Source organism: Cebidichthys violaceus, unplaced genomic scaffold, assembly GCF_023349555.1.
Source record: "Cebidichthys violaceus isolate CVI_PGR_0920_01 unplaced genomic scaffold, fCebVio1.0.p SCAF_12, whole genome shotgun sequence".
Taxonomy (NCBI): domain Eukaryota; kingdom Metazoa; phylum Chordata; class Actinopteri; order Perciformes; family Stichaeidae; genus Cebidichthys; species Cebidichthys violaceus.
The window spans coordinates 3,617,944-3,643,513 of record NW_027176285.1 but is presented as its reverse complement, the minus strand read 5'-3'; the positions used below and the strand labels follow the sequence as shown (position 1 = coordinate 3,643,513).

Here is a 25,570-nt window from a genome sequence, read left to right as displayed (position 1 = left end):
CCCAGACACGAAACATTGGGCCACAGAAAAAAGATTGTCCCGAAAACAACTTCTTTAAGTTGTTCTAATTAACAGGGACAATCCGTGTTTGGGACACTTCCCTGCAACCCTATGCAGAGTTAAATGAGATCCTGTCTCACACACACATACATCTGCTGGTGACTAAGAGCAGCTAATATCTGGGTTGTAGACTTCATATGTAGGTCTGTCTCTTCATATCTGTAATTTGCCTGCATATTTTTAGTGGAAGAAGTAATTGAGCAGCAGCAAGCACCATGCCTGGTTTAAGAGCTGGGAGCAGGGGTGTAGCGAGGAATTCCTGGGCCCCCAGATGGAGTACTGATCCGGACCCCCCCCCATTTTGTTCAGTGAAAAAACCTTTCGCTGCAACTTTTGAGGGCCCTCTCCAGGTGAGTTGTCCCCGTCTTTTGTAGCACTGGGTGCTAGCTGGGAGCTCCTCTGACCCTCAATTAAGATCTATAGGCTAGCGGTACGCTATACTGCCTTCTATCTCCTGGGAACAACCTGCACATAGAGCAAGCCTTCTCAGCCTTGAATGTGAGAATCAGCTGTACTGACAGACGTTATTGTGATCCCCGGACCGCCTGTCAGTCTGCTGTCTCAGCCTTTATTTGGTCTTGCGTTGGCCCCTGTGATCAGGCTTATGTTCTACTCTGTATGTGTTTAAAAGCCACCTTTCTGATGCCAAGCTCCTCTGTTGCTGGTGTCTGCTGCTGGCAGTGTGTTGGTAATTGATTTGCATCTCAGGAGTTGTGAATTAAAAGTCACACTCCTTTGTTGTTTATAGGGTTTCCTAACCCCCCCCCCCCCCCCCCCCCCACACACACACACACACACACACACACACACACACACACACACACACCACCATCAAAAACATGTGGGTTCTGGGTTCGTCTGCCGCTGTCATTGTAGAGGAGACTGTATAAAGAGTTTCTTCATGGGGGGGGGGGGGGGGGGGGGGGGGGGGCTTTTCCTGCACGCGCGAACGTGAAGGCTGTGCCTATAGTCCAGGTTCGTGCATCGTTCGTCCGTCCGTGCTGATAGTTTGAATTCCGCAGCATTTGAGGGGCAGTTTGTCGGATGTCATTCGTGTCTGTTCGGTCCGAACGGGGCAGCACAGCGCGTGAAGGAGAGAAGGACTAAAAATGTGTGTGTGGGTGTGTGTGAGAGAGTGTACGTGTGTGTGTGTGTTCTGGATGGTGGGCTGAGCTCGCGCTACACGCCAATCAAACACGAGGCAGGCAGAGAGAGAGAGAGAGAGAGAGAGAGAGAGAGAGAGAGAGAGAGAGAGAGAGAGAGAGAGAGTGGGTGGGTGGGGGGAGAGGGAGAGAGGCGGATTAGGTCGGCGCGTGGTGTCTCTGAAAAGCGAATAAAACCGGCGCGAGCGTCGCAGTTTACTCACATCTCACGAGCAAGCCCACTCGACAGTCGGTACCGATCCCACGTGTTTCTTCGGATACAACTCAGTGAGACCTGGTCGTTCGTGAGATAAAAATGAGTTTTTTAAAGCTGTGTAGGATAAATCGATTTCTCTCGTGACGGGGATATTTTTGGACGCGGTGGCCGTTTTAAGGAGTATTGTCGGGAGTCAGAGGTGAGGACTGCTCCATCATTTCTGCTGTAAAGTTGGTTCAAATGCTGTTAAATATATAAGCTATACTTAACGATATACTGCGAGGGACAGAAAACTGGCTTAACAATGATTTAAAGAAGAGAACGCTTTAGAAGACGTGTGTGGATGTTTCACATTCCGTTGCATTATTACTATTATTATTATTATTATTATTATTATTATTATGACCATCGCATGTTAATAGATAAACAAACCTCTGCCTTTAATATTGTTCCATCGATAAACTGACGAACTGACACGCGTTAATAAAGGCCTGTTACTTTGGTGGAAAAGAAACTTGTCTCGGGCTGAACTGAAATTGTAAACATTTAAATATAGCTTTTGTATTTTGTGTAATTTGAAGCCAAGCTGTGAACTCTTGAATTATAATGTTCATTTCTGAATAGGTGTATTGCCTCTCTCGTACTGCTGTTCGGCCCACACAATTCCACCCATCAGTCCAGAGTGCGCTGCAATGAATTGTTCCGGTTTAATCGGGAACTTTCTGTTTTAATAAAAAAAAAAAAACACACCTTGTGATTCCGTTCCGTGTTTTGCTGTTATAGCAATGTGTTCTTGAATATAATGTGCAAATAAGTGGTTGACGCATAAGCGTTAAGCGTAAGTTGTTAATGTGTTTTTATTACCACAAATGCGCTGCGATGCACTATTAATTGAGCTGTAGGCAAGAGTTCCTCCATATGCATTTCAGAAGTTGTCATTTTTATGAAATACTAAAACCCTTTTCCAAGTAATATCTATTTTTCACCACTTCTACTATAAAATGGTGCTTTTTATTCTACATTCAAAACATAACTGTATAATTTATTATAATAACACCACAATTAATTTTGATACAACCCAGCGCATGGTCCCACTTAAACTCTCTCTTTACAGTAAATTCCCTGCCATTTGTGTGGTATTGCTTTTTAAAATACATCTTAATAAATTGAAAGATTTAAAACATTTGAAGTAATACAGTATTTATAGCCAGTGTGTCACATGAATGTGCTGCCACATTAAAGTGCCATAACCTTTTTTTTAATGGGAAAATTAAGGTTGATATAGTTGTTTAATAAAACTATAATTGTTGCCAAAAAAATGTCTCCTAAACTACCTTAGAATTCGGTCTATGCGTGTTTGCCTTTAAATAACACTGGAGGTCGAGGATGAACTATTTAGGCTAAAGAACATTTAAATATGTCAAATTTAAACATGAATTTGTACCAATATGTTTGGGTGGAAATGTGAATAATATTGTACTTTTATTGTTACCGTTGTGTTAGAAGAGTGTGTCTCTTTCACAGTTTGTTCAGTGGCCAACTGCTGTTGAAAACACACAAACACACTCATCACTTTGAGCTGTGAATTGAAAGCTGTAAAATAATACAAAGGCTATATTTATGGGAAAATAAATACATTTTTCTGATGGTCCTTGTTTAATTATTATTTTTTTAAATGCAGAGGAACTACATCAGAAAAAGAACCGGTTGTAATTGCTGTCCACTTTAATAATACTATAACTGAGAAATGTTAATTCAGTACCAATTTAGTTTATCATTTTTCTGTGGCCACATTATTTTTTTAAGAGTAGTTTAGATGCCAAATCTATTATCTAACATTTCGTCGTGATGTTGAAGCACTTCCAAATTTAGCAAGTTCCAGAAATTAAAAAAAAGGTATTTTTCTATAAATTGTTTAACAGATACATTTAATTTAAATACAATTAATTTAGACTATGTTTCAGTATTTCAATGTGCACTTTTATTTTTATTTTAAAATGGTTTTTTTTACAAATTCCACACATCATCATATAATTTCTGGTCACACCTACGTGGTAGAACTATTGTATGTTATATTTAATTATCTACCTATTTCATATTATATGTATGTGTGTGTGTGTGTGTGTGTGTGTGTGTGTGTGTGTAAACTTAAACAAAACAATTTTTTTTAAGGTAAAAAAAAAAATGAACAGATGTGGATCTTTCTTTCGTCCTTTCTTTTTATGCAGGTCGTTCTACAAACAGTTTCCCTCCAAGTATGGACAAGACCCATCTTTCGAGCACTAATGACATCATAATGACGAGCTCAACAGGCCCCTACCAGCAGGAAGCCCTGACACCGCCCAGACCTGCCCATCTCCACTCCTCATCTTCTTCCTTATCCTCCCCCTCTCCGTCCTCTTCCTCCTCACCCCTCAAGCCAAACCAGGTGGGCCAGGTCATCCTATACGGCGTTCCCATTGTATCGCTGGTCATTGATCACAATGAGAGACTTTGCCTGGCGCAGATTTCCAACACACTCCTCAAGAACTACAGTTATAATGAGATTCATAATCGTCGCGTGGCACTGGGCATCACCTGCGTCCAGTGCACTCCGGTTCAGTTGGAGATCCTTCGTCGGGCCGGTGCCATGCCCATCTCGTCGCGCCGCTGTGGCATGATCACCAAGCGTGAAGCCGAGCGCCTCTGCAAGTCCTTCCTGGGAGAGAACGCACCGCCCAAACTGCCCGACAACTTCGCCTTTGACGTGACACACGAGTGCGCCTGGGGCTGCCGCGGTAACTTCATCCCAGCACGCTACAACAGCTCCAGGGCCAAGTGCATCAAGTGCTCTTTGTGCAACATGTACTTCTCCCCAAATAAGTTCATCTTCCATTCCCACCGCACACCAGACGCCAAGTACACCCAGCCCGACGCTGCCAACTTCAACTCCTGGCGACGACACCTCAAACTCTCTGACAAAGTCCCGGCTGACGAGTTAGCCTTCGCATGGGAAGACGTCAAGGCGATGTTCAACGGGGGCAGCCGAAAGAGAGCGCTGCCCTCTTCGTCCCATTGTTCCTCCATGGGTTCTATGAAGACTCTCCATGGTTCGGGAGTGCCTCACATGATGGGACCTGACCTGGTTGCTCAGAAAAGAGCCCGCTTCGAGGACGACGATGACTTGGATGGAGGCAGTCTGTCTCCCCGCAAGGCACCACGCAGCTACCCTGTCATCCCTGTCCCAAGCAAAGGCTTCGGCATGCTGCAGAAGTTCCCTCCCACGTCGCTCTTCCCCTCGCCTTACCCCTTCCCGGCATTCGGCCTCTGCCAGCAGAAAAAAGATGACAGTGATGTTTCAGGTGGCCAGAAAGGAACGGGGTTGTCGGGTCTCTTATGGCCTGGCCGCAAAGACACCTTTTATCCTCCTTTCTGCATGTTTTGGCCACCAAGAGCAGCAGGAGGGATCCCTGTCCCCACCTACCTCCAGCCTCAGCCCAACGCCCTCTCCTCCCTGGCAGACAACCCGTCTCTCAGACAGGCCTTTTTGGATCTCTCGGACCACAGCGAGCCCGGAGCTGTAGCCGGCAGCGGCAACGGTGTCAGCGCAACCATGGCCCCCGGCAGCGGGACTACAACACCCAGATCCGGGCTGTTTGACCCAGAGTGTACAACAGCAACCCCTGACCTTCGCCCCGTGACGTCAGAGGGCTGGCTCAAACTCCTGGACACCCCCACCCTCCAAACCAGGAAGCCGAGCTACGGCTCGGCCTTCCGACCCGTCATTAAGGATGCCGAGAGCATCGCCAAGCTCCACGGCAACGGCGGAGCAGTCACCGGGACAACAGATGAGGACTTTGTCGTGGTCGCCAGGTCAGACCGCCACCAGCGGCTCTCGCCCAGCAGCAGCTGTAGTTACGGAAGTGATAGCGGAGGAGACGGAGAGGCGGAGGGGGTGGAAAGCGAGGAGGAGGGGGAGGTGGACGTGGAGTCGTCGAAGCAAGAGGACGAGGATGAGGAAGGGACCTTCACAAACAGGCCGCCGCAGGCTCAGACCAACCTGTACCTCCCGGCATTGAGCGACAGTCACGGAGAGCAGAGGGGGAAGGAGAGAGGGAGTGGCGCTGTGTACACCAGCACCTCCCCTCCCTCCTCCTCGGACCCCACCCAGCAGGAGTCCTCCAGCCTGCCTGCCTCCCCGACCGCGAGCCTGCCTCTCTCCAGCTCCACCCCGCCTCACCGGCAGGACCCGGCTTACAAAAACGTAAATATCCCCCCAGGCCACTTTAGCTAATTATTATTTAAATGGTGCTGCAGTCAGGCAGTGATGTGATCTGCATAAGCAGATTGATAGGCTGGTTTCTCCCTGCAGAAATTGAAACAGTCACCCCACTCTGATCCTGGCTAATAGGCCCAGGTGTGGGTTGTTTAATGGCCACGGTGTGTTTGTTCTCCCTCTGTCACCCCAGCCTGTTAGGGCAACTCTAATCTTTAACCTGTCGACTCCCACATTAACCAGGCCTCTGAGAGGGAGAGAGGGGGAGGGAGGTAGAATTATGAGGAGCATTTTAAACCGGAACAGAGCTAAATCATCCATTGAGTAACATTGCTGCAAACACAGCTGACTGATTTCAAAGACGGAGGTGGAAAAAAGGGTTTAACCATATATTCCAAATTGGATCATTACAAATGAATGCTACCATTGGCTGACAAAAAAAAGCAGAGAGCCAAACGGGGAGATTAGATTTGCCAAGTAATGAGTTACACTTCAGACTCCAGATTAATAAGAAAATAAAGCAGGTGCTTATAGAATAAGAAATGAAAACCCATGTTAGTATAAACAATAACCACATCAAAGAATATACATTACAAAGCCATTACTATGTGTATTGGACTTTTTGTTCTGCTCTGTTGTAATTGAACCACATGATGCATAATGTGTATATGGAATTCTAACCGACTATATGTTTCCAGGCTCACAAAAATAGAGACGAAGGACTTCCAGCGTACGCAACCAAAGACAACTCCAGCATTTCTGGTGAGCACAGACATTTTCTGTTCCTACCTTCTGATGCACCGGTTAAAAAGTCTAGAAGATTACACACAAGATAACGACAAAATAGATCTTAGAAACGTTATTTTACGTCATACTGTTGCTCGAAATTATAATGAAATATCAAATCAGTTTTGTGCAATTCACCATTTTTAAACTCTAAAATCGAAGTTAAAAAGAATCATTCGCTATTAATAATTTGCAAAACCAAGATACAGTTTCTTTTTCATATATAATCTATGAAAGAACCACTTTGCTCGCTCTGCTGTGTGCACGGGTGTGCCTGACACTACATCTTTCACCCAACAGTTGTTTTACAATGTCGCGCTTCCATCAAATGTTTGAACAGGTTTTACACTGTTTCATCAAATAGCATTACCCAATCTATTTCAGCAAACTGTTACACACTATCTGTTCCATCAGACGTCTGAGTCAGTTGTATTATAGCGTCTTTGTTTCATTTAGTGTCTGAGTGAGTGGTTTTATAGTGCCTCTGTGTCCCTGCGAGGCTCATATTCCTGTGACGTTTCATTTGCTCCTCTCATCTCCCACTCTGACCCTTTTTTCGCTGAAGAAAATGCCTTTGTGTGTGTGTGTGTGTGTGTGTGTGTGTGGTGCCGTGTGAGCACACCACCACAAATCACACAAAGGACACACACCATGCGCACACTTAGTTATCTCCATGTGTCCGGATAACCAGCTCAACCAATGGGCCTTACTGAAACTCTCTTCCTGTCTGTCTCACTGTCTGTCTCTGTTTCGTTTTTCTCTCAGATGAAAACAAAGAGCAGAATAGTTTCTTTGTGCCGGAGAGTGAAACGTCGGCGCCCGACTACTGGAGGGAAAGCTCAGGTACGAATACTCGCTTGTGTGTTTTTTTTGTTTGTTTGCGGTTGCAGAGCAGCTGCAGGTGGTAAAACAACAATGCAATCAATGAGGAAAATACTGTAAACAATTTAAATTACATTGTAGGTACTCTCAAAAGTATAATTATTAGGAGAGCAGGGTTAATTTAATTTCAGCATTTGGCTTTACTCTAGTGTAATCTGAATCTCACATCGCAGAGCAAATCTGCTCTCTTTATAAAACTTCAACATTTGCAATAGGGAAATAAAAATAAATTATAAATACCACAATCAAAGCTTGCAAAGGCAGCTTGTGACTGTAAATGGAAGTTAGCAAATTAGAACTATTTGAAATAACATATGTAGAGAGCAGGAAAAGAGAATATTTGCAGTCTGACATTAATAAGGTAATAATATTGAGAGGTAAATCAAAAAAAAAGAAAACATGCATTATATCATGGCATCACAAGCAACAGTCCCTGTTGTCATTCAGCGCACACAGTATGGATGAAGATGCACTGTGTGTACATGTCCATACAGAACGCTTATTAAAAACATTATGACTTAATATACATAAGTGTCAATGGCATTTCTTCTTATTAGACGAATGAGACTTAAAGCAGTGAGAGAAAGCTCCTCAGACTTCAGCTTCATCCTCCTCATTCTCCTCATTCTCCTCATTCTCCTCCTCCTCCTCCTCCTCCTCCTCCTCCTCCTCCTCTCAGACGTGAGTTAAGGGAGTCATATAAATACACAGAGATGAAACAGCAGTGGAAAGCTGATTCTGCCGCCGCTCTGCCACGGCTGCTCTCTTAAGCGGCGTTGTCGCCGGGGCTGTTACTCTTAGGGGGGCCGTTATAGTTCAACAAGAAAACATCAGCTCAGAGATAAGCAGCCACGCTGGCAATCTCCATCCTAGACCCATATCCCCGCCGACATAATTGCCTTTTTTTCCCCTCCTCAGCGCAAAAACCCTTTTCCCGTTTGAAAAAGATCACAGCTTATTGCCTTTTTATATCTGTCAGGAAGACATTAAAAGTGCTTTATGACATCTGTGCCAACATTTATATCTACCCCCCCCCCCCACTCCCTCAACCCCTACACACACACACACACACACACCGTAATGATCCCTGCGCATAATGTATAATGTATTTCGAAAAATTACACGAAACAAATTAAATGAGACCACCTTTCCCCTGATTGCCAAACGTCTCCCTGGGCGGTGGGAAGCTCTACGTGATTAGAAGGCCTGATTCCTCTGAGTCCCCACCCCCCCCCCCCCCCTCCACTGTCTTTAAACTCTCCCTCTGTTTCTAGGGAGAAAAAATAATCTAATTTTCCATTTATGTAATGCAAACCGCCTTGGCTTTGACTATTCACGGTTAATTGACTGTCAAACGAGGTTGTTATCCTCGGGCACTGTCTGCAAATTTGCTTGTCAAATGAGACAGAGAGAGGAGAGGAAAGGAGAGGAGGAGTGAGGAGAGGAGAGCTCTCTCTGCTCTAAATGAGAGAGAGAAGCATGGGGAGGCTTAAGGAGCCGGGGATACGAAATGACTGGAGGAGAATATACACATCGAGTTTGCAGGATCGCTTCATTTAAGGCGCACAATGCCTCATTGTCACAATTCAGACGTTAGCGCAAACACATACATACAAGCAAGAACAAAATAGAAACTTTTAAAACGGCGACATTCTGAAAACAGCGTGTGATGAAGATGTTTGTTAAAAGAAAAAGCTTTAAAGCAACAAGTAGATTTGCCTCCAGCAGTAAAAAAAAAAAAAAAAAAAGCTTTAAAAAGTACACATTGTGAAAGTCTGCATGACTATAATAATACTGTTTTACGTTGATTTTACAGTTGTTGGTCAAAACAATTCACCAGCCAACAAATAACATTGCTGACACGTTTGAGAGCGTGGTAACCTGCAAGCTTGCAATTTGTTTTAGGCAAATTAGTGGAGTGGCCTTTTAAACTTCCACTTTTCGGCACTGCCCTTCACTTCAGCTCCACAAGCTACAACATCGATTGACTCTAGTTTCTGGACGACAGTAGTGTTCGTTTGTTTTCTTAATAGAGAGCAATATGCTCTGACAGCATGGAGAGATTGAACCGGTAAAGGTCTCCAGCTCCAGCGCCGTCAAAGTGTTACCGCAGACTTGCACCGACATCTAGAGGCCAAAGAGTGAATTGCAGCGCTCCGGCACCGAGGCGATGCAGATTACTGTCGATGCAAAAAAATAAAGAAACGGTCTGTCAGGACCCATGGGATTTCAGTCCATGACCAGATTATGATTCTGTGACTCGCATATGTGTTGCATATTAAATACACTGTCTGATGTTGGGTAAGAATAGGATAGAACAACAGCAGCTATAGGTGCCCCAGTGTATCTGATATACTAACTATATGTCTGACATTAAGTGAAGTCTCTCCTTGTTTTCAGGTGATCGAAGCCAAGGTGCTGCCTCTCCTGTGCCGCTGAAGAAGGATGTGGAGAACATGGAGAAAGGTAAATATGCTCAATTTGAGTCAAAGAGGAGTGTAGATAAAACACCCCCACTCCTCTCAGATGGTTTGACCATACAGATGTATAAGATGATAAAGATATGTTTTACTGCATTTATAACAAATCCCCCTTTTCTCTTTCTCTCCCTCGTATTTTCATTCCTCCTCCCTCCTGCTCCTTCAGAGGAGCTCCAGAAGGTTCTGCTGGAGCAGATCGACTTCCGGAGGAGACTGGAGCAAGAGTTTCACGCTCTGAAGGGCACCTCACCATTTCCTGTCTTCCGTAAGTCACTTTTTTTTTTTTTTTACTCAGCTGCCTTTCCTTTTTCATTCTCTGAAGGGCAACTTCTCCTTCGCTGTCTTTCTGAAGAACTCTTCCATTTTGTCCTCTCTTTCCCTCTCTCACCTTCCTCCATTCCCCTGTTTTTCTGAGTCTCCTTCATCCTTCATCGGCTATATTATAATAACTGTGCTTTATCAGTTACTCAACTACTTACTCTAATTTCAGATAATTTCCAAGACCAGATGAAACGAGAGCTCGCCTACAGAGAGGAGATGGTTCAACAGTTACAGATGGTAAGATTACTAATGATACAATCAGTGCTGAACACTGATGGAAAATAAATATCATTGTTACGCCTTTAAACGGCAAATGAAAAAGCCTTTTATAGAGACATGAATATAAAAAAGCCTCGCTGCTCGCTTTGAAAAACAATCATGGTAATGATTTTCAGAAGGAATATAATTAAGACTAATTATGAAGCACTTTCCAGTAAAATATAGTTACACTATTTGAACAGGGAAAGAAGAACTTAAAAACACATGAGGAAATGTGACAATAACAAACCAATTAACACTACAACCACGGTAGACATGAATATGAAATCCTAAGCCATATCTTGAGACTAAAACAGAAGTAGACGAAGATTAAATAAAGCCGTCAATATAGGACTGAACCGGACGGCTCTCCCATTGCTTATGTGTCCATCAGAAGACGGAGCCAATCGTCTAGTTTGTCTTTCATGGGTGAGAAGTTCCTCTGCAGTCGTCTGAGTGTTTCCGTCCACATCAATCACCGGAGCAGCTGGCAGACAGGCTGACAGACAGTGTTTGTCTTTGCTTTCTGACACATGCAGCGACACACGCTCGCGTGCACATGATGTCAAAGCCAGCAACGCCTACACCCAAACGCACACGGCAGCACGCTGCATGTGTGTACCCACAAAGGCAGACGACCCAACAGGCATTCCAGCTCATTTATAAGCACACACGTGCACACTAGTGCACATGCACGGAAAAAAAAACGGATATTCAAAGTTGACTAATGTGTCGAGAACCAGCAGATGGATCTGTCTCAGAGTAATGATACATTGATTTCACACAGACATTCAAATGAACTCCAGCAACATTTTTGATTTATGTTGCTGCAACACGTTTTCGAAATTTTTATTTGAATATCACACCTAAACATCTCAACAAGAATATTTTATTTTTCTATTTTAAATCATCAGTGTAATGGAAACGTCATGTTATTTAGATATAAAATAATGTTATTAACCCTCAAATGATTTTATTTTAAAACTAAAAAGCCATTTTGTAAGGACTTTCGGTATCAAGGATTACAAGTCACACAAGTCAAATGCTTATAGTGTTTGGTTGTGGCTTTTACGTAGGTGACCAGTTATTTGGGGATGTTTAACATCAAGGTGTACTAGGCTATATGCAGACCATATACTATACTAGTATGCATAAAGGAAAATTGAATCTATCATTTGTCTCTGACTTCTTGTTTCTTTCAGATTCCCTACGCAAACATCATCAGAAAAGAAAAGATCATCTCCCATCTAAACAAATAGCTAAAAGGTGAGTGTTTTTTAATTCATTTGACAATTAATGGAGAAACATCAACATGGTAGATGTCAGGTGAGGATATAAGCATTTCATTATTTATAACAAAGCAGCTAGAGTGAGTTCAGCAAAGTTTAATTGCCTTTGAAATACTTCTAATAGTATTTTGGAAGCTGCCGCCATATTTAGCCTGAATTTGGTTTGTAGCCCTACCAGAGATAAACATAGACCATCTGCAAATGAAACTCGTTTTCTTTGCCGTAAGGTAATCATTTCATGGCAAATGGTGAAATTAAATTTTATTTTGTTTAACTTGCTGGTCCAGCAAACTTCATAGCTACAGTTTAAAGCAAGTGTCTTTCACTAGTTTACAGCTTAACACTGTCCTCTGGACCCATTGTAACAGACTGTGTGTTCAGTCTCTTTACAAAACACTAAACCAGGACATGACACTAATGTTGTGTTTGCATTCATTTTATTGTCTTCACAGCCTGAACCCACAAACTCCCATGTGAGAAGAAGCAGCTGTCTGGATTTCTGTGAATACCCCAAGAAGAAGAAAACAAAAAACACTCAAAACCGACAGAGAAATATAGGAGAGAGAGACTCAAACAGAAAGGAAAATGACATTATATGAAATATAAGTACTTTTTAAAGTTTTCCTTCAACAGTGTTTTTTTTTCCTGCCTCTGCGGTACAGCCTCTGTTAATAGCCCTGCACTTAAACTCTGTCCGGTAAAAACAGCATTGTGACCAGTTTCTCCTACAGTGGGGGAGCACACTGGTTTCATCCCTGTTTTCCTTTTCCCTGAGTCCAGTTTATTCCCTGAACTGAAATGGGCCTGAGAACTGTTGACGTATGGGGAAACAGAATGACTCCTCCTCTTTTCTCACTGCTGCGCTGGCAGTCAGACTCAAAGCTTTACCCAACCCGGACCAAAGCAACCACAACCTTTCTGGTCTTTTTGTGAACTTTAGGGCTGCTGAAGGGCACCAGGAAGGCAGTTGTAGACTTCGTCAGAAAACTCTTCTTTTCCGAGCTCTGAACGGATGAAGAGCAAGAGGAGAGAGTCATAGAGACGGTGAGACCGGGTGTCATCGTCTGTGACTCTGACTGCTGCTGGCCCAACTGTACATACACCACACTGTGGCTGAGGGCGGACTTCACACTCAGTTTGTCGCTGTTGTTATTGTTGTTGCCTTTGTTTCACCAAATGGGGTCCGTAAAAGAGAAACCAACATCCCAACCTTTATACACTGGCAGCATCGGATCCCACAGGGATTCCCCTCATCATGTCCACTCGTGTCATTACTGGTGAGGATAGATGTTGGCGGTGACTTGATGCGCCCATGTTTAGTCTGTTAGACCCAACTTGAATATGCCATGAAGAACAAAATAAAAAGGGGGAAAAATGAATGAAGTATTGGTGTTTTAGGTTTTAAAGTATTAATACAGGGTGGTATCACAAAAAAAGGGCATAACTAATTTACAGTGGCAGAACAGTTGATTTCTGAGTGTACCAAAAAAAAAAAAAAAAAAAAAAAAAACGACGTGGTATTATGTTCAATGCATATGTCGCTGCACTGATTATTTTTCACCTTTTTATTCATACAGGAGGAGAATCCTTTTGCTCAAAGGCACCCTTAAGATACTTGTAGCCTCCACCCATGTTTTTCTGTCCTTCCATCGCACACGCTTCACCTCCACCCAGAGGTGAAGGTAGTATCGCCACCATCAGCTAAATATGTGGGATGTCTTCACGTGGTGAATCGACTAGTAAAGGCCAATTCTGTGTACTTGTTTGCTCTCCAAACGAGCCTCTGGTTCCGCAAGGAGCAAAAGACGGACGTTTGTCAGTGTTGTATAATCTGCTTGTAAATGATTTCACCTGACTGTATAACATGTCGTAGTGGGAATACTGAACCTCACAGGCAGTCTATCTATATGTCTTTGTTTGTTTATTTATTTGAGTACCGGGGCCTAAGACCCTGATTGTGAAAATATTATTTATTATAATGTTAAAAGAAATAGAAAGCAACATGTTGTTGATGATGATGATGATGATGATGGTGCAGTCAAGTGTATGTCAGAGAGAATTGAAATGAGAACTCACCCACCTTGTTTATAGAATGCAATGAATGAATGGATAAAGTTGTCATTTACTGAGAGATATGGTATCATTATAAACCGTTAATGCAGATGTATTTAAATATGTTCTTGTAGTTTCTCTACTATTTATGTGTAAATTAAAAGTCTATACAATAACCAGCATGTGGTTTTCTTGATAAAGGCCTTTTTGCTGTTTATGGGAATTAAATAATTTTAGATTCATGCAAAAAAAAAATTCATAGGCTTACAGGGTGGACCTCCTCCCAAATTATTAGTAGAAAGACATAGTCACACATTTTGCTAATAGCTATAAAACACATGGATTGGTAAAATAAAGATATGTACATTCACACAAATGTAATGAGAGACAGCAACAGACAGTGTTAAGATAATATGAATATTAAAATATTTTGAAAACATTACATATTTAGACATGAGCACAACATAATCACTGTTTTTTTTAATTATTATTATAGATTTAATAATCAATGTTGACAAAAATAAAAAACTGGATCTTATAATCTTATTTTTCTATGTATAATGTTTTCCATGTAATGTATAACTTTCTGAAGTTAACGCACACAGTAAACGGAGGGACGGCCTTTACTTCTGTTGCACGACCTCTGCTGCCTGTTTACGGCATCTGTGGGAGGGGCGGACGAAGAAGTTGCCAGCATGGCGTTTACTCTCTACTCTCTCATCCAGACCGCTATTCTGTGCATTAACGCAATCGCTGTGTTGCACGAGGAGAGGTTTCTCAGCAAGTGTAAGTAGTCTGCCCTATTGTAGACCATCTCCATCACGCGTGTTATTGAAATAACGACGCGTAGCACGCGAAGAGCGGCTAGCTAGGTGTATAACGGCTAAACTATTAGCTGCCTTTGTGCTGCACTGAATGGACTCGTGTTGACATCTTTAGGGAGGGAATAGAGGCTCGTTCATTAGTTAAGAGTTATATTTAGTGTAGAATAAGTTGATTGTTGTTTCCTTTCTTCTTTCTGTACGCGTGTCCTCCCCCTCTTTTCTTCCTCCTCCCTCTCCTCCCTTCTTGATCTCTCTCCTCCCTTCTTGATCTCTTTACTCTCTGTCTCCAGTCGGCTTCGGTGTTGAACAGGGAGTTGGAGGTTTTGGGGATGATCCAGGAGTCAAAGCCCAGGTCCTCACCCTCATCCGCTCGGTCCGGACCGTCATGAGAGGTTGGCACGCTAGTTCCACAGACATTACAGTGAATCAGACACTGTGTACAACGAACGTCTTGTTACATATACCATAACAGTACTTTTTACGATTCCTCACAGTGGGTTAAAAGTTTTTATTTAAAATCTTTTTTTCTATTTGACTAAATAAACCACATTTCAAAGTGTTCAATTCTTGTTGAAGTATAATATACAGCAGCACTACTGTTTAGAGGTCTAGGATTTTGCAATGTTCTCACTCTTCTCATCTTCTTCTCACAGTGCCGTTGATAATAGTGAATTCGGCCAGCATCGTCCTGTTGTTACTGTTCGGCTGACAGAGTTACACCAAACGCTAAAAAAGAAGCCAGAGGACCAGACCATGTGCCAAGGAACACACACACACACACACACACACACACACACACACACACACACACACACACACACACACACACACACACACACACACTGAGCAATAGCCGTCATTCAGAGACCTTTTCCAGTCATCAGCAGGATGGAGAAGATCATGGAAATAGAAAACTTCCGTCAACCCACAGATGTTTTCATCCAAAGAGAAGAAGCGACCCGTCAGCCGCTTTACGCTACGACTGGTGTGAACTGAACACTCTGACTAATCCTAACTGAACCCGCCTGTCGCTGTGACACAAAAGGACAAAATGGAAGTGATTCTTCATCGTAACGCCACACCTGATGATGATTCTCTCGTCATCTAAAACTATTCTTGTGCTGCACGGAGTGTATAGTCCTTGTTTTCACACATTGAGACTCAACGATTTGATGATATGTGTTTTATGTTTTATCATGCTGTTACAGATAATAATAATACGTTTAAGGAGTGTTGTCAGCAGTAGGGCTGGATAGTAGGTCAATATTTATTATTTCAATTTTCTAATTTAGACGTTTTTGGGGGTTTACACAAACAGTTTTTTTAAAGACTGGCTCCAATTTCAGTCAGGGACTACAGATGAATAATAGCCTCTTGGCTAACTCTGGGGCATTTACAGGAGTGTTTTATTAATGTGCACTATACCTGCCAAATAAACCAATAAAATAAGTTTGTATTTGAGACTTCAGTATTGTGTGAAGCTTTTGTGTGTCCTGAGATGTAAAAGTATTTACTCAGAAATAACACTGTGGCCACTGGGTAAGGAACATACATTTATAAAGACTGTTGTCAAACTGGTAGATTAATGAAATCTCTTGTTTCTTTTTTAAATGTTCCAGTTTGACTTCTCACAACAATGCAGTATTATATGATGCCCAATATCTTCTGTCCCAAAACAGCTGAACTGCTGAAATGCTTCCCTTAAAGCCTGGTTAGTGGCATGTTGTCAAAGAGACTGCTGCTATGAAATGTATCCGTCCCTCTGCGCCTAAAGGACTTAATGGGGACGATCAGCTTGAGAAGAGGCGTTGGTTGGACCGTTATCTGATCAGTTGCAATGAGGAAAATCCACAATCTCCATCGTCATTCTCAGGTATCGCTTCCTGTTGATGTGTAAAAATGTTCTGGGATTTATCCATCTGAAAGAATTTGTTCCGATGTGTTTAATCTAGATTTTAAGACTCTAATCAATGCACCTTCACTGTACACAAACTGCTTGTCTTGAAATAAATATAGTCAATTTAATGAAATTCTATTATGTTGTCTTTTTAAAATATGAAAAAGAGTGGCTTAAGCCAAAGTAGATTACAAATGACCCCCTTCTTACTGACATGGTAACACATCTTACAGCAGTACTTTTACTTCCACTTGAGCTAAACTTGGCCTTATAACTTGTAATTAAGTGTGATGCTGTTTGACGTCTCAACGTCTACTCTGAGTAAATAGAGTAGACTCGATGTTTGTTCGTCTATCCCTGCTCCACTTCATAAATAATCCCCCATATGTTGTGAATTATCACAATTTCCACCCCCAGTAAGCGCCACAAACATTTTCATAAACAATGCTGTAGTTTTGAATCTAAATACATGGGAGAGGGAGTGAAAGGGGATCTGCTGGAATTAGAAGCATATGTTTATCGGGGGGGATTTGCACCGTAAAGCCACTTTGATCTGTGATTAGTCCGAGTTTAGCTGTGGGTTCACAGTGAAATCTGTAAGCGATCATACATGAATATGTATCTGCACATCACAGGTCAGGATGTGTGGCGTTCGGGTGTCTGGCTACGCAACGATAAATCAGTAGAATGTGTTGGATGTGCAGTTTTTAATGGACTTAAAGATGCACACATTTTCCTTTTTTGTAATTTTTGAAGTTTAATGACTTTAATTCTAATAAGACAAGCTCAACATTTGAAAGCTATGCATTATTATATTCTATTTTTTAATAATTGAGTAGCTATTATGGACTATATCTATATAATTAAAATAAAAAAATAAAAGCAAGCCTAATGTTTTGAAACGTTACACCATGATTTCTGTCCATCAGAACAAGATAGATATAGCTTTTGATTCAAATTTAGAATAAGTATTGAAATAAAAGATAAATCAAAATGTTTAATGAATTTTAATGTTATATACTAACACACAATTGTGGACGGGAGACAATAGAGGCATGTTGAAAACGTATTGTTCCCAACAGTAAACTGCCTGTTTTAGGTTTGTAACCAACACAGTCACAGACCCCAAAATACCAAAGACCGATGAAAGCACCAAAAGAGAGGAACTGAGCAGTAAAAGAGCTTAGTAACAGAAACATCAGAAACAAAACGTTCCATAAAAACAAATATTTTGATGAGGGATATAAAAGATGTTACTTATTAAGTGAGATATTTTGTCTGAACAAAGACATTCATAGTGTGAGATTAGTTTTCCAGTGTTATGTTTACACAGTTGAGGAGCGGCACAATATTTTTGTGTAAACCAAAACTGAAAACTAAAAAAACAACATCGAGAAACAGTGTTATTCACTGGAGGTATGCAAAGAGGATTTGATCAGTTCTGTCTGGCATCGTGCAGAAAGAGGGTTTTTTTTATCGTTTCGATAATACCTCCCCCCATATTAAATCTCTCTGAATGCCCTAAAAGGCCCACTAATACGATACATCTGTTGGTTGTTAGCGGGATGGGGCACATATGTTTTTTTATTATTATAATGAGTGATTAAGTGGTTAAGGATTACCTTCTTATCTGATTATAACATAGAAATTGGGGAAAATAATAATAATAGAAAGTGATGTAAAAAAAAGAGAGAGTGTTATTGAAAAATAAATGAATAAAAGGAAAAACAAAACATAAAAAACTGAAAAGATACAGGAATTGAAAGAGAGTAGAAGCTTTTGTGGCGTTTGAGCTGCGGAGCAGCACTGCGTCATAGTGACGTATGACAGCAACACACTTTCACACCAGCGAAGAAGAAAACGTCAACAGGAAGTAGGAGCCGCAGTTGCTAAAGGTTAGCTGTGTAGTTTGCCGACTTTCTTAAATATCGTGAACTGTATTCAGCTGTTGTGTCTTTTGTGCAACCAAAACTGCAACATTTTGTATCAGCAACGAAGTCGCTCAGTGTGCGGAACTGAAACAAGTGAACGTTACCGGCAAAATTAATGCAACTTTAGCTTTTTTAACCATACATGCAGGTTTAACAGCGATGTTGACAATGAAGACTGTTTGTCCTGCAGCTGTTTTATCTATAGCATGTTTAAGACACATGTAGGCGATGAAACAGCTGGCTTAAGTTCTGCATAGCTCTTTCACAGCAGACGTTGACTTGTGGTTGAAGGGAAAAAAAAGCACATGGTCATAAATACAGCTGATATATTTAATATCTTTATTTTCTTTGTGATCTCCAACTGAAAATGAAGTAATGTGTATTTGAACAACGTGTATTCACACTTCGGTGTTCATTCAGGCTAAAGTGGTGGAGAATTGTGAAGCTTGTTAAGTTACAGCCACAATTCCCCTTTACGTTCCTGCCACACACACACACACACACACACACACACACACACACACACACACACACACACACACACACACACACACACACACACACAGAAAAATAAGCTCATTCTCAGCCTGGCACATTCCTCACAGCACGGTTTCCTGTTTTTAGTTGAGCTAAATACAAATAATAGACCCATGTATACACGCTGTGTGTGTGTGTGTGTGTGTGTGTGTGTGTGTGTGTGTGTGTGTGTGTGTGTGTGTTTAAGCTGTTCTGGTTGGGTAATAAGAGCATTAATTGTACCCTCACATTGATAACTACATGACAGAAATCCAAGCATGTCTAAATAATAGGGGATCACACAGTAAAATAGCAGTAAAAACACAATCCCAAAATCTGTAGTCGAGGCAGGAAGCCATCAGTTCTGGGGACAAACTGGTCAATAATCCTCTCATTTTGGCCAATATAGGTTTGAACAACGCAGTAATCTGATTAAGTCTGCCTCTACCTATGTGAATTATGATTAATGTATAAGCTCTAAAAATAATACATTATTAAGAAAGAATAAGCTTTTTTAAACGGAGTAAAGCTCCATTCACAGTGGACCTTGGTCATATTTAGCAGTTTAGAAAATCCTAATCGGAGGCTTCACTCCAAGCAGCTCTTATCTAACCGTGTATGGGTGGCTGCAGGTTTCTGTCCGTTTTATGTTCGTTCAAAGTGAAAGTAAAACTACACTAACCAAATGAATCTTGTCATATGACTCTTTATTTCTATAAAGAGTGTAGCACAATCTGGAAAAGTTATGGATCGCCAGTGTACATTTGTTTGCCAGTAGAAATCAGGGTCCAAAGCAGGATCACGCTGCATCTCCACAATCTACAAAAACATATTCTGAAACTTCAAATCAGTTCACCGTGTCCTCCTCTGCAAGGTCTCCAACATGGCGGGCAGACGGGCTCTGAAGGCGGTGCTCATCGACCTGAGTGGAACCCTACATGTAGAAGACGCAGCGGTGCCTGGAGCGCAGGACGCCCTGAAACGGTAGGAAACGGCTCCGGCACCGGGGAAGTGGAGGATCAACGGTCTGCACCAATGAAATAGAAATGAACAATGTTGCTGCCAGTCTTTTGAAGCAAACCACTCTTCAAGGATGGTTTGTTACGATAGATTCGTATGAAATGTGCTTTTTGTCTTTGCTTTTTGTGTTTGGGTGCTGTCAGGTTACGGCAGGCGTCTGTAGCTGTGAAGTTTGTGACCAACACAACAAAGGAAAGCAAGAGGGACTTACTGGAACGACTACATCGTCTCAACTTCGACCTCCAGGTGAAACAGCCGAAGCCGTATTTGATTTTTTTGTGACGTTGAAGTTTGAAATGCACATGAGGTGATTCATTAAAGATCGGCACCTGAAGTGATGCTTTTGCTGTTCATGAGCTCTGGAGTGACGCTTTGGTTCCTGACTCCAGGAAAAGGAGATCTTCACTTCACTGAGCGCAGCGAGGAGTTTGTTAGAGCAGGAACAACACAGGCCGCTGCTGCTGGTGGAGGACAGCGCACTGGAAGACTTCGCCGGTACGAATGCTGTGTGTGTGTGTGTGTGTGTGTGTGAGAGAGAGAGAGAAAACATGTTTCAGTTGGAGGTTTTTCTTTCGATTTTTTTTCTCCATTTTGATTTCTTTTGAAACTTTGTTTCAACAACCAGAATGAAAAACCACTCTTTATTTATTGTGAAGGCAAATTTTGCCTCGAGACTCCAGGTGTGACGTATGCAAGTCAAACAAAGTAGACAGAGATCCGACTTTATTATATTGCTCTGCATATTGCTGCTGTCAACCGAAAACCTTGTATTTCCATTCCAATCTGTCTTTTTTTCCCCCACCTTGGTTTTTATCTTGACCACCTTTTTTTAAGAGGGTTTGTTAATGTGACCTAAACCCATCCGATTGTTTTAAGAGTCACAAACCTGCTGTTGTAGCTGATCTTCACCTCCTGAAGTTATTATTGTTATTTGCATCACTGAACAATCTATATGTAATTTCATTAACTTTAACTGACATCGGTTTCGTTGTCAGAAATAGTGCAGAATGCCCAAAGTACGATTATATTGTGTCGAACACTAGAAAAGCCAAATTTAGGAAATCGCTCGCTAAATGAAATAATCCCGTCAAGATTAATACTGATTCACTAATCCTACTGTATGTGTGTCTTTCCAGGCATTGAAACCTCAGAGCCAAACGCTGTGGTCATCGGGCTCGCTCCAGATCACTTCAACTACCAAACACTCAACAAGGCTTTCAGGTGGTGAACGTGTTCATCAAACGCATGCTTCAAGTTATTGAGAGGTTTGCTGGCAGGTTACTTAAGGGCAGATTTTGTCATAGTTTTTCTCGCTGGTATGAAAAATCTCATTTTTTATTTGCCATTTTAGTTTTCTCTTACTGTGCTTTATTCCCTCAGAGTATTGGATCTATATCAGCTATGACATTTTACTGACCTTCCTTTTTGACCGTAGAACTTACCTCCTCCAATAGTACCAAAGTCAGTAACTGAAAATGACATCTAAACTTTGTGCTACTTTCCCGTCTTTTTCCCGGTTATTGTTTTTGATCAGCACATTGAAGTCCGTTAACCATGTATGTTTCTCCCCAGAATGATTCTGGACGGGGCCCCTCTCATTGCCATCCATAAAGCTCGGTACTACAAACGTAAGGATGGTTTGGCCCTTGGCCCCGGGCCCTTTGTGACGGGGCTTGAGTACGCGGCAGACTGTAAAGCTACTGTGGTGGGAAAGCCAGAAAAGGCTTTTTTCACTCAGGTTAGAAATGAAAGAAAATAAAAAACGTTTGTATTTTTCACAAATAGTGTTTTCTGGTATTCTCTGAATTGATGTAATGGTTATGAAAACGTTATTAAACTCTAATTTTCTTTTGGTTCTTGCCTTTGAACAGGCTCTGTCTGATTTAGGATGTAGCCCCAGTGAAGCTGTCATGATAGGCGATGTAAGTATATTGTCAATTGTGGTTCATTAACAGCAAATTAATGAAGTTCATTTTGAATATTCAACATTTAGTGGAGAGACTTGTATAGGCTGGAGTGGCTCATTTCTATACACAAGGGCACGGAGAGTGTGAGCTGTAGGGAATCAAACCTGAGACCTGTCACTTACAATAGAAATTTATTTTGAAATAACATATGATTTCTCAAACATACCTCAATTCTTTACTATTTGATAAAAATATGAATGGGCCTTTAGAAAGCATCTTTCTTTTGTAACTTCCACCCCAAATAAAATATAGCTTGATTAGGTATTTCTGTTGTAAACAACATATAACCATTTTCACAGCAGCCTGTGAACATGAGTGAAGTAACATACACTAATAAAAGTGGGTTCACGGTGGTTGCTGTCCTTTTGCTGTTTTTACCATAGGATGCCAGAGATGATGTGGGCGGGGCTCAGAGTGCTGGAATGTTGGGAATTCTGGTCAGAACCGGTAAGAAAAAACGTCCTCCTCTCGTTTATTCTCCCCCCTCCATCAGTTTCCCTTATTCTGCCATAAAATACAGACTTCTTTATGACTTTGTTGGACTTACTATACTATGACTATTTTCAGCATACTATTTCATTACTTTTTTAAAAACCTTTATCGACATACTGTACTTTTCATTACTTTTTTTCAACATACTATACTATGACTATTATATAGCTTTTTTTTGACACACTAATACGTTTTTCAACAGACTATATTATGATTTCTTTTTACTTTTTTCGATATACTATGACTGTTTTTAGGCTTTTTTTTTTTCAACATAATATACTATTACTTTTCCCGACAAACTATAATATGACTTTTTATAACTTTTTTTGGACATATACTGTACTATGAATATTTTGTGAATCTTTTTGTGATCCGAAAATGTGTGAAAAATCTGACTTTTTTCGACATGCTATACTATGACTTTTTTCGACTGTCCCAGTCTTCTCTTGTCCCACCGGCGTCCTGCATCCTCCTGCGGCCTGCCGGTAAAGTGCTCCTTAATCCACGATGCCACAAGATGTTAGGACTTTTTTCGACTTGCTATACTATGACCGTTTTTCACTGTTTTCGACAGGCTATACTATGACTGTTTTTGACATAATATACTATGACTGTTTTTTGACTTTTTTTGACATGCTATACTATGACTTTTTTTGACATGCTATACTATGACCGTTTTCCATTTTTTTCGACATGCTATACTATGACTGTTTTCGACATAATATACTATGACTGTTTTTTGACTTTTTTCGACATGGTATACTATGACCGTTTTTGACTTTTTTCAACAGGCTATACTATGACTGCTTTCGACAGGCTATACTATGACTATTTTTGACATAATATATTATGACTGCTTTTTCACTTTTTTCGATATGCTATACTATGACTGCTTTTTCACTTTTTTCGACATGCAATACTATGACCGTTTTTCACTTTTTTCGACAGGCTATACTATGACTGTTTTCGACATAATATTCTATGACTGTTTTTTGACTTTTTTCGACATGCTATACTATGACTGCTTTCGACAGGCTATACTATGACTGTTTTCGACATAAACTATGACTGTTTTTTGACTTTTTTCTACAGGCTATACTATGACCGTTTTTCACTTTTTTCTACAGGCTATACTATGACTGTTTTCGACATAAACTATGACTGTTTTTTGACTTTTTTCTACAGGCTATACTATGACCGTTTTTCACTTTTTTCTACAGGCTATACTATGACTGCTTTCGACATAATATACTGTGAGTGTCTTTTTACTTTTTTTGACATGTTATACTATGACTGTTTTTCACTTTTTTGACAGGCTATACTATGACTGCTTTTTCACTTTTTTCGACATGCTATACTATGACTGTTTTTTGACTTTTTTCGACATGCTATACTATGACTGTTTTCAACATGATATATAATATGACTTTATGCCAGTGATTCTCACTTGCTGTCCGTGGCTAAGTGGGTAGCACGGCTGCCTCTCAATCATAGGGTTGTTGGTTCAATTCCTGGCTCCTGCAATGCTAGTCTCAACCCCAAAATACTATTATTATGACTTTTTTTAAAAATACTATACTATGACCGTTTTTCAATTTTTTCGACATGCTATACTATGACCGTTTTTGACTTTTTTCGACAGGCTATACTATGACCGTTTTTGACTTTTTTCGACAGGCTATACTATGACCGTTTTTCACTTTTTTCGACAGGCTATACTATGACTGTTTTTGACATAATATATTATGACTGTTTTTTGACTTTTTTCGACATGCTATACTATGACCGTTTTTCACTTTTTTCGACAGGCTATACTATGACTGCTTTCGACAGGCTATACTATGACTGTTTTTGACACAATATATTATGACTGTTTTTTGACTTTTTTCGACATGCTATACTATGACCGTTTTTGACTTTTTTAGACATACTATACTATGACCGTTTTTCACTTTTTTCGACAGGCTATACTATGACTGTTTTCGACAGGCTATACTATGACTGTTTTCGACAATATTCTATGACTGTTTTTTGACTTTTTTCGACATGCTATACTATGACCGTTTGTACATTTTTTCGACATGCTATACTATGACTGTTTTCAACATGATATATAATATGACTTTATGCCAGCAATTCTCAATTGCTGTCTGTGGCTAAGTGGGGAGCACGGCTGCCTCTCAATCATAGGGTCGTTGGTTCAATCTCCAGCTCCTGCTATGCTATTCTCAACCCCAAAATACTATTATTATGACTTTTTTAAAAACTACTATACTATGACAGTTTTTCACTTTTTTTGACAGGCTATACTATGACTGCTTTCGACAGGCTATACTATGACTGTTTTCGACATAATATACTATGACTTTTTTCGACATGCTATACTATGACCGTTTTTCAATTTTTTCTACAGGCTATACTATGACTGCTTTCAACAGGCTATACTATGACTGTTTTTGACATAATATATTATGACTGTTTTTTGACTTTTTTCTACATGCTATACTATGACCGTTTTTCACTTTTTTCGACATGCTATACTATGACTATTTTCCATTTTTTATGACATGCTATACTATGACTGCTTTCGACAGGCTATACTATGACCGTTTTTCAATTTTTTTAGAGAGGCTATACTATGACTGCTTTTGACTGTTTTCGACATGCTGTTTTATGACTTTTGTCAGACTTTATTTCAACATGCTATACTATGACTTTTTTCAACATGCTACTGACTCTTTTTAATGACTTTTTTTAAACATTCAACGAGGCAAGGATATTTATTGTCATTATGACAAAATGCAGTTGTAGTCCATTTGCTACAAGAGTAAAAACTTGACAAACAACAAGACAAAAAGAGTTTTATATTCCTGTTCATTCATTGAATTGGCATCACAAGGAATGCGAACAACAGAAACAAAACAATTTTCCAGCTGATATCTTAACATCAAAAATGAAACATCAGGGAAACGTTATCCATCAACTTTGAGCACCAAGCATCATTGTTGTGAACAGAGTCTGCCTTCTCTTGTCCCACCGGCGTCCTGGATCCTCCTGTGGCCTGCCGGTAAAGTGCTCCTTAATCCACAATGCCACAAGATGTTAGGACTTTTTTCGACTTGATATACTATGACTTTTTTCGAAATGCTATACTATGACTTTTTTTCAACATGCTATACTC

At 40.8% G+C, this 25,570-nt stretch overlaps 3 protein-coding genes across 4 annotated transcripts in view; all 3 read left to right on the top strand.

Annotated features, from left to right (window-relative positions):
* Positions 1–1,528: 1,528 nt before the first annotated feature.
* skor2 (SKI family transcriptional corepressor 2) lies at positions 1,529–13,847 on the top strand. The gene is made up of 9 exons (XM_068705508.1): positions 1,529–1,618; positions 3,648–5,662; positions 6,373–6,436; positions 7,226–7,303; positions 9,743–9,808; positions 9,989–10,087; positions 10,313–10,380; positions 11,604–11,667; positions 12,143–13,847. Exons 2-8 carry the CDS (start codon positions 3,677–3,679, stop codon positions 11,658–11,660), a joined length of 2,418 nt encoding a protein of 805 aa, XP_068561609.1. The 5' UTR covers positions 1,529–1,618; positions 3,648–3,676; the 3' UTR covers positions 11,661–11,667; positions 12,143–13,847.
* Positions 13,848–14,415: 568 nt separating this feature from the next.
* On the top strand, positions 14,416–16,034 carry ier3ip1 (immediate early response 3 interacting protein 1). Its single transcript, XM_068705933.1, has 3 exons — positions 14,416–14,528; positions 14,857–14,958; positions 15,220–16,034. The coding sequence occupies exons 1-3, from the start codon at positions 14,438–14,440 to the stop codon at positions 15,273–15,275; spliced, it is 249 nt and encodes an 82-aa protein (XP_068562034.1). The 5' UTR covers positions 14,416–14,437; the 3' UTR covers positions 15,276–16,034.
* A 2,245-nt stretch (positions 16,035–18,279) lies between these two features.
* The window catches only part of hdhd2 (haloacid dehalogenase-like hydrolase domain containing 2), a 25,503-nt gene continuing 18,212 nt past the window's right edge, over positions 18,280–25,570 (top strand). For both annotated transcript variants that reach the window (XM_068705932.1, XM_068705931.1), the window contains exons 1-8: positions 18,280–18,358; positions 19,785–19,894; positions 20,074–20,176; positions 20,320–20,425; positions 21,067–21,151; positions 21,503–21,668; positions 21,802–21,852; positions 22,281–22,344. In XM_068705932.1, coding sequence (XP_068562033.1) covers positions 19,794–19,894; positions 20,074–20,176; positions 20,320–20,425; positions 21,067–21,151; positions 21,503–21,668; positions 21,802–21,852; positions 22,281–22,344 — 676 coding nt within the window. In that variant the 5' untranslated portion in view covers positions 18,280–18,358; positions 19,785–19,793. The remainder of the gene's footprint in view (positions 18,359–19,784; positions 19,895–20,073; positions 20,177–20,319; positions 20,426–21,066; positions 21,152–21,502; positions 21,669–21,801; positions 21,853–22,280; positions 22,345–25,570) is intronic.